General features: G+C 38.0%; 1 protein-coding gene across 1 annotated transcript; it reads right to left on the bottom strand.

Moving 5' to 3' along the window:
- Nucleotides 1-987: 987 nt before the first annotated feature.
- PRR15 (proline rich 15) lies at nucleotides 988-7,974 on the bottom strand. Its single transcript, XM_053467572.1, has 2 exons — nucleotides 7,395-7,974; nucleotides 988-2,290 (listed from the first exon to the last, which is right to left on the bottom strand). Exon 2 carries the CDS (start codon nucleotides 2,220-2,222, stop codon nucleotides 1,839-1,841), a length of 384 nt encoding a protein of 127 aa, XP_053323547.1. The 5' UTR covers nucleotides 2,223-2,290; nucleotides 7,395-7,974; the 3' UTR covers nucleotides 988-1,838.
- Nucleotides 7,975-8,453: the final 479 nt, after the last annotated feature.

The following is an 8,453-nucleotide window of genomic DNA, read 5'->3' as shown; positions in this document are numbered from 1 at the left end:
CCTAAATTATTGTTACGGTTTCCACACATATTATTGTAACATTTGAGGGCTGTAGAACCCTATGATATAATCACAAAGCAAACATTCTGAGCTCCCATATGAGATCAGCAATAGGGAGGAAAGACGGACAGTGGGAGTTGGGTCTCAGAAGGCTGTTCTTCCAAAGCACATAAGCTGAAGAGGTATTTTTGCACAAATAATATTTCATTTGTTTTGCTTTCCAAAAAAAACAAAAAAAAACCCGGAGCGAGCGCACAACCTAAAAAGCATAAAAAGGAATACACATTCAGGTTCCCGAGTTGCTGCTAGTATAATGACCAATAACTAGACAAACAAAGCAATAATTCAATATTGTTCAAAAATACCTAACTTTCCATGATGCTTACCAAGGAGCTGAATAAGAGGGACTGCATTGAATTTGTAATAACTGGTGCCCACAGAAGGCTTTAAATTACACGATAGTCTCATTGGGTTAAAAATGCAATGCAGACCCACTGATTCAGCGCCTTGATAAGCAATTTAGCTAAGAAAAATTAGATAGGACTCGCCAAATTGGGGGTACTTTCACATAGTGGGTTAAGCAATATATGGCCATATAGTGTCATGAAAAATTATGCCAGAGATAAGTGTTTTTTGGATGGTATTCACTGGGTATGCTCTGAATTATTGTTTCATTTTGAATACCCATTGTTTGGGATATTTTCTGGGTGCATCTGTTCCTTGCACCTAAAAAAAACAAAAAAACAAAACAAAAAAAAAAAAAGGTTCCTAATTTATATGATGATGATGATTTAGTCCACACATTTTGAAGATTATATATCTGAATTGGCTAAATATACTTAGTCATTAAACCTGTTAGTAATGTAGTGTATTTCTATTTGTTTCTTTTATCTATATGTACTACTTTTTAAAGTAAGTGTTTTTATAGTAAGTGTTTTTATAGTGTGTGTTATATATATATATATATTGGAAAGTACATTAAATACATTCTTGTTTGCATTTGTAGTATTTTAATATTCATTAAGCCAGTAGCATTACATTTTTGCCTTCATATGAATATCAATTACAAAATATTTGATCAATAGATTTTTCAATATAAAAAAGTTGCCTCCCCTTAAAACAGTTAGAAAACGTATTCCAGGTCAAAGTGCATTTGATAAAGGGGAATCATTACAAAAGTTCTAAATCAGGACAAATTATTCTGGCCAGTGGCTCTTCAAGCAGTGAATATCTGCCCCTCACAAAACAAATACTAGACCTAATTCATGGATTTCCATCCATGAAATAGTTCTGTTAAAACATTAAGACAAATAATAAAATCAGCCCTATAGCTACAAGCCTACTCTTATTTCAAGAAATAAATATTTTATGGAGACTTAAATCATGAATTGTTTACAATATGCAATTGACACTTCAATTGTTACATATTATCAAAAAAAAAAAATAGATCTTCATCCAGAAAGGGGTTCAGCTGAAATCTCCATTAAGCAAACAAATAGTCCTATTTAGAATGAGGAGATGCTAACATTTAGCACCAATTACTCGTCTCCTTGTTTGTATTTCTTTTTTAAGACATGGTCCACCTTCGTACAAGTCTTTACAAAGTTATCCTATAGGATGTATCACTTCTTCAATACATGCATCACTGTAGTAATTAAAATAGTAAAGGGATGCCATCACTCATGAGACTAGATTAAGAACACTGAATTTAGTGTTTGCCCAGACCAGTGGTTGATTTTTCCATTTTAAAAAAAATTGCAAGACTTCATTTTTTTCTTTTTAAAAAGGTACAGGTTTCCTACCACGGACGGAAGCCCAATTGAGAGCTTTACTATAGCTCACTGCCTCTCGTCATTTGCATTAGATGGATTCTCTTGAAAAAACTTAGGGCTTTCCGGTAAGCTAACACGTACTTTCCTCTTCTCCTTAAAACGTCCAGAACGAGAGATCTTGAGGTTTCTGCGACCAGTTTTCTCACTAAACATCCTGTCTGTCTTGGTGTCCCCATTGTAATCTGTTCCTCCGCTATGCATAGAGTTGGGGTGCTGATTTTCTCTTGAGCCAGGCGAAGAGCTTATTGTAGATGTACTTCCCCATGCTCTATCCTCTGTGGTCTCTGCCGAAACAGACCCGGTGTACGAGGAAACTTCCTTGGGCTTTTTACGAATGGTTAGGGATTTTAACCAGCTGGTAGTGCTCTTCCCAGTGGTGCTTTCAGCCATGTTGGACTTCTTAGCCTTGTTTTTTTACACAAGTTCAGATGCTTCTTTTTCAAGGTCTGTGGAAGTCTCTAATAAGAGAAGACAAAGTTGGTTAGTATTTACTGGTATTGTATTGAAATAAGTATATTTGCCCAAATCAGTCTGTATTGTAATTAGCACATTTAGTGGCACACAAAAAAACCCCAAAAAACAACAAGCTGTATCTACATTTTCAACATGATTTGGTAAATGTTACATTTTTTGATGCATACATCCGAAACAAACACAACAGCCTTCATATCTGTTGCATTCATTTATCACCCAAAGAGTTTGGATAATACAAGCGACCCATGCTGTGCATTCTAGACATATAGGTATACCCTGCTTATAAAGGTTTACATCAACCCCATTTTATTCTCATTTTTTTTAGCCTAATAGTCTTTTGTGGTGCAATCTTTTTTTTCTGAACGTAAAAAACTGCGAACCCAGTTTCCCTAGAAGATGTATGAAATAACATGTAGCCATGCATATCCAGCCAGTGGCCGCTGTTTATAGATATATAAATCGTGACACCAGGGCCCTAATGCATCTCTTTATCTTAGTCTGAATTCTAAGCTTGTCTTACCTTTTGCATGTATGTAAAAAGTGCTACATATACAATATATACACACACACAAACATTTTGGAACCAGATTACTGTAGATTTCATGGGAGACATTTATTTATTACTTCTAGGAACACATATTACTGGGCTGGTATTCATGCCAAAAAAACACATTGTACTGGTTTTATGCACCCCCTGGACATTTTGCATTTCTTTGGAGTAGCACACAGTCGCTGACTGTTTAGGCTATTGGTGATGACCCACTTCTGCGCTGTAAAAACACTCCAACAGAATCAGTAACTGACAAAAACCAAATATGCATTCTTGTACAGAGCTGTATATCATTTTTCTACCTGTATGCACTTAAATGTCACCCCGTATTGAAATATGTATACTTGTGTATATATTTAACGACATGTTCTCGGTTATGCCCCTGCGTGCTTTATATGGTTATTTGTTTCCAGCGACAAACACTTTCAATCAAATATATCATATATATATGCCACAACCTGGGCAGGCAACTAATAAGTCAAACACTTTGCATGAGCCTGACAGTCTAATCACAGAGCTCAGGGGTGTGTTGCGTAAATTCCCTGGAGGACACAGATACGGAGATGGACAGATACACCTGCTTCATTTTAGTTTCGGCTAGGAGTTTGGTTTACTTAGTAACACAGTGCCGACTGAGAAACACCCAGCAATGCAAAACATTCCAGTTCTAACACGAGACAAGAGGTCACTTTCTACTGTATTCATTGTATAAAAGCCTATGTGCAATATCTAAGGTCGCACTATTCAAAGTCCTGGGGAAATTGGAGACCTTAATGATCATAAATATTTCAATAAACAGCAAAGTCGCACCAGAAAAAAAAAAGTACTGTGTGAAGTTTCAGAACCAGGTTCTCCTTATACTTAGTGATGCATGCTCAGTATTTGGGAGTCAGGCACTGGGAGAGGTCACATACAACATATTGCCAGGTGACCCTATCCCACCCGCATTGTGTCAAGAGGGACTGCTCCCTGTGCTAGAGGAAGGTATAAAAACTGTGTGGGGTCTATTTTTCATACCTCTAACTTTTTACATAGGTAGGGACAGTCCCTCTTAGTGACCCTTATGCCTCTGTGCTTCTTAATCTCCTCAGTTGCACAAATAGCTGTCAATAGGTTATGATGTAATAAAGTCTCAGTAAAGTCTTGCCCTTAGCCATACCTCTAACCACATACCTAAATCAAAAATGTCCCCGTTTGCTGAGGTATGCACTGACAGTCATGCAAACCAAGACCCAAAAGAAGAAAGTATACATAATTTAACAGGAGATCCAAAATTCCTTAGTGGGTGCGGAGGCGCGTAGAACTTGCCAATGATTGGAAAGTTGGAAACAATATGAAAGCTACTGTCATGTATATATACGTGCATTTTCTTATGGGCTATTCAAGCCAGATGATCCCCTTAACGATATTAGTATTAAAACATCCAAAGAGAAGCTAAACAAGTATCTTGAATTAGACTGTTATTCTTCAAGTTAAATTCAGCTTATGTAAAACTATGTTTTATAGTAGTCCAAATACTGTGTCAAGAGCAGGACCCTCTCCTTCTCTTTTACCAGTGTGTTATTGTTTGCGATTATAAAAGTACGATTTTTACTGTAAAGCACTACAGAATCTGCAGTGTAATGTAATGCATCTGAAGAAACAGGGCACATTTCTCAGCCAAGCAATATAAAAAAAGACAACATGCTTCAAATTTTGTGATATTGCTAAATTTTAATCTAATTTAAACGATGTCTGAAAAACCTGGCATGCTCCTTTTCTTTCCATGCTTGCACATTTTTAGTTGTGTTTTTCCATTTTAACCATCTAAACCTGTATGCAAGTGTGACCTTCAATAAAATAGAAGTACTTCAAAGTACTTGAAGTTTTGTACAAAGAGTCATATGGAGGAGAATCAGCTTTTATGGCACTTAATAAAATGGCCTCAGTCATTTTGAGAAATAAGATAAGCTTCACAGAGCTTTATCTAGAAGCATATTAAGAGTATAAGATTCAGTCTTAAGTACACAATAAATTGTTTCCACCCTCAAAATTAAAAAGTGTTTTTTAGAATGTACACTTGCCTTTAGTGGATTATTATTATTAATTTATATCAGTGCATTGCACAGAATTTCACAAAATATGGGTACACACACACACACACACACACACACACAGCTTGCAAATGAGCAGAAATACCCAGGGAACATACTAAAAACAAAAAACATTCATTTAATCAGCAATGTGAGCTAAATGAGTAATACATTTACTTATCTGGTTGGATTATTGTACCAATAATGTTATTCCAATATAAGGTTAGTTTGCTATAGAGACAAATGACATTGCACTCTTTTCTGGGGGAAAAACATGTTAATGCTTGCTTGCAATTACTATTTTCCATGGTTACATTTTAATAGCTTACTGGTAAAACTGCTAGGTTGCAACCCTAATCACTGGGGAAACCAATGCGAGAAGGATCTTGATTGCATTCTTAGCCAGTGGATATTTCCTTTAAGTTTTGCATATTTACCACTAATTTCTTTCAGGCTACTAGGAAAATTGTTTCATAAGGCACTTCTTTGCACTCAAGGTTTGATAAGAGAGAGTTAAGCAAGAGTGCCAAGAAGAGAGATTTCTGTACAGTTTCATTGTTTGCCGGAACGTGAAGGTATTAAACTTTGCCCGTACAATCCCCATCAAATATGGCATGAAATCTCAAGTATAATAAACACTTGTACATAATATTCAATCATGGTTTAGAGACCACATATGCCGTTAAAAAGTACATTATGCACAAGACTTTAGTAAAGTTACTTTAACACTATGAATACTAGGGGTTGGACACATTTTTGGACATTGTTGGAAGTCCCCTGCCCTCTCGTTACATTCTTATTCTCCTATTTTCACAGTTTAACCACCATTTATGTGATTGACATTTTAAGCCCAGGTTGCTAGCTACATACACTGCACATAGCTGGCAACCTAGGCTAAAATAGCCAAGTGATTGAACGCTTAAGTCCACACAAGCTTAATACGGAAGATGGACCAAGAGAAGATGGGGTCATTGATACCTTCTATTGGACCAACATAGAAAAAGCACCTACTCCACTCAACATACAACATTGTTAGGATGCCGCAGAGTCCATGTTTTTAATGCTGACGGCTACATACCATCAGAAAGCCTGGCAAACATTGCCGCTTGACACCATTAAAATAACAGGGCATCTTTTTTCAGTAGTTGTACAAGATAACCAACTGGTGCTCCCTTGCCATTTTTCTATGACCACTTGTCAGTGGTACAGGACATACATTGTTTATGCAACAATACTGTATTTAATGTGTTTTATATTACATATATATTTCTAATATCAATATATAGAATGTAATTTCTAGAAAACAATACACATCTTACCATCTTATAACAATAACTCCATTTCTGACAATTAAGGAACAGTAAGGAGGTGCGTATGCACCTTATAATACTTGTTTATCATGCAGCGTTCACATATATAACATACAAAAATGTTATTATGCACCTAAATCATTATGCTTCTTGTGTTTAAAACATGTAATTAAGGGGGGGGGGAAACACTGACAGGCTTTATGGAGTACTAGAAACTCATAAGATTACAGAAAGGCCAGATCAGCCTGGTTCTTTGACAAGAGACCATATGCGTTTATCATAGAATTCATTTCATTGTAAGCTGTTTTTTTAGTTGACTTGTTAACAATTAAGAAGTGGCCTGCAATTAAAACATTGCAAGCTATTTACTCACTTAAACTGCTAGAGGCTAAAAAGTAATATCAATGTGCCTGTTATTAAATATGTAACCTAAATACATCGATCAAGGCGTCCCAATGTATATGCGGATGAATAATATTGTGTCTTGTCACTGAACTATGAAACATGTCATTTAATTGGGAACTATCAATGGTGGAGAATATGCAAACTATTTCCTTTATATTCTAGCAGATGTATGTAATAAACATCCTGCTTTCAATGATGGACAAAAAGAAAACGTTAAGGTTAAAGTATCAAAAATAAAACTTAATTTGTCTCGTTTATATTAAAATATTAAAAATTCAATATATTTAAATCTGTTGCTACATTAAAATTATGTATAGACTACAGCCAAGCATATGCCTTTTAATTCTAGCTTCTGAACATACCCTACTCTGCTGTAAAAAGGATTTTTTCCCCATTAACCTTTATTTTTGAGCAAGTTTATTATCTTTAAAATGAAGTAATTTTTAGTACAATGAATCTGTATAACAATGATTTACTCTAAAATACTACACCTGCTTTTCACCATTAAGTATAACACAGATGTAATTTAATGGGCCAAGAAGCTGCCCCCCCCCCTTCAACTAACTATTTCCTTAAAGTTACAATCTAGAACCTATAATATAAAGATATGAAGGAGAATGAGGTATTTCATAACTGATTATTTGTGGGTTCTTCAGATGTCAAAAGTTCTTGGATTACCCAGTTTTGCTCTGAAATAACCCAAAAGCGGACGGGCACCCCCGTGGCAGCTACCAGGCTTAGGCTTCCTCACCTGTGGTGCAACAGGTTCCTCTGAGATCTTCTTTGACCCAGTGGGAGGACCGAAACCAGCAACAGGTCCAGATGGCTACAGATCCAGGCAGTGAGATGCCAGCACGGGGTTTATCCAACGCATTCTGCTTAACCAGAGGAGCTCCAGTGTACTCGGGGAAGATGCTGTACAGTGCGTGCAGGTGGCTTAGGCAGTGGCTTGCGATACAGGTAATGGCTGCAGCTATTGGGTGGCGGTGGCAGTGTAGAGGCGCTGCTGCAGTGTGCGGTCCAGGTGCTGTTCGCTGGTGCACAGGTAGCAGGGAGAGGGCGCCTGTCACACGTCACTGCCTCCGGCTGGATGGAACCCCGGACCTGCCAACCACCCTCCCACTAATACAGTACGGCGCTACCTGCTCTCCCATTGGCCGCCCTGTCACTTGAAAAGACGCCACGGGCACCAGCAGCGCTGTGTGTTACCGTAACGAATGCCGTCTGCTTAAATTATTCCCTAAAGCGTAGCTGCTTCCGTTCGCTGGTGCCAACCTCTACCTCCTGGCACCGCCCAGCGCTTCACCCAGGTACCTGTGTGGCAAGGTGCTGAGGAGGCGGTTCGAGCGGCAGGTGTACACGAACGGGGAGGCGGTCTCAGCAGGGCCCTCCTAGTGTGTCTGTGATTGGCTGTCTGGAGCAAGGCGGCGTCCCATTGGCTGGAGCCTATGGCAATCATGAGCGCTATCAGGTAAGGCTCTTGCCGAGAGGTCAATGCGAGGTGAGGGTGCTTCCTGTGTGTGGTGTAATTTGTTTCTTACAAGGTGAAGTTTACACACACGGGGATTCATCTCAAAGGTGTCATTCGGCTCATTTTCTTTACTTATTTTACCTCCTCACTCTCAGACGGTGGCGTCTCCACCAATCATATGGAGGGGAGGGAGGGGCACATAAAGTGACAGGGACAAAAGTAGGGGGGCACTTATAAAAAGGCTTTTTATATAAAAACACAAAACACACATATTTGCAAAATGTTTATAAACAAATAACCTCTGTGAAATATGCAACCAAGTCTGTCTGCTTAGACATC

This window comes from Spea bombifrons, chromosome 5 (genome assembly GCF_027358695.1).
Source record: "Spea bombifrons isolate aSpeBom1 chromosome 5, aSpeBom1.2.pri, whole genome shotgun sequence".
Lineage (NCBI taxonomy): Eukaryota > Metazoa > Chordata > Amphibia > Anura > Pelobatidae > Spea > Spea bombifrons.
Note: the sequence above shows the minus strand (reverse complement) of the source record. Positions and strands in the feature narration are given on the sequence as shown.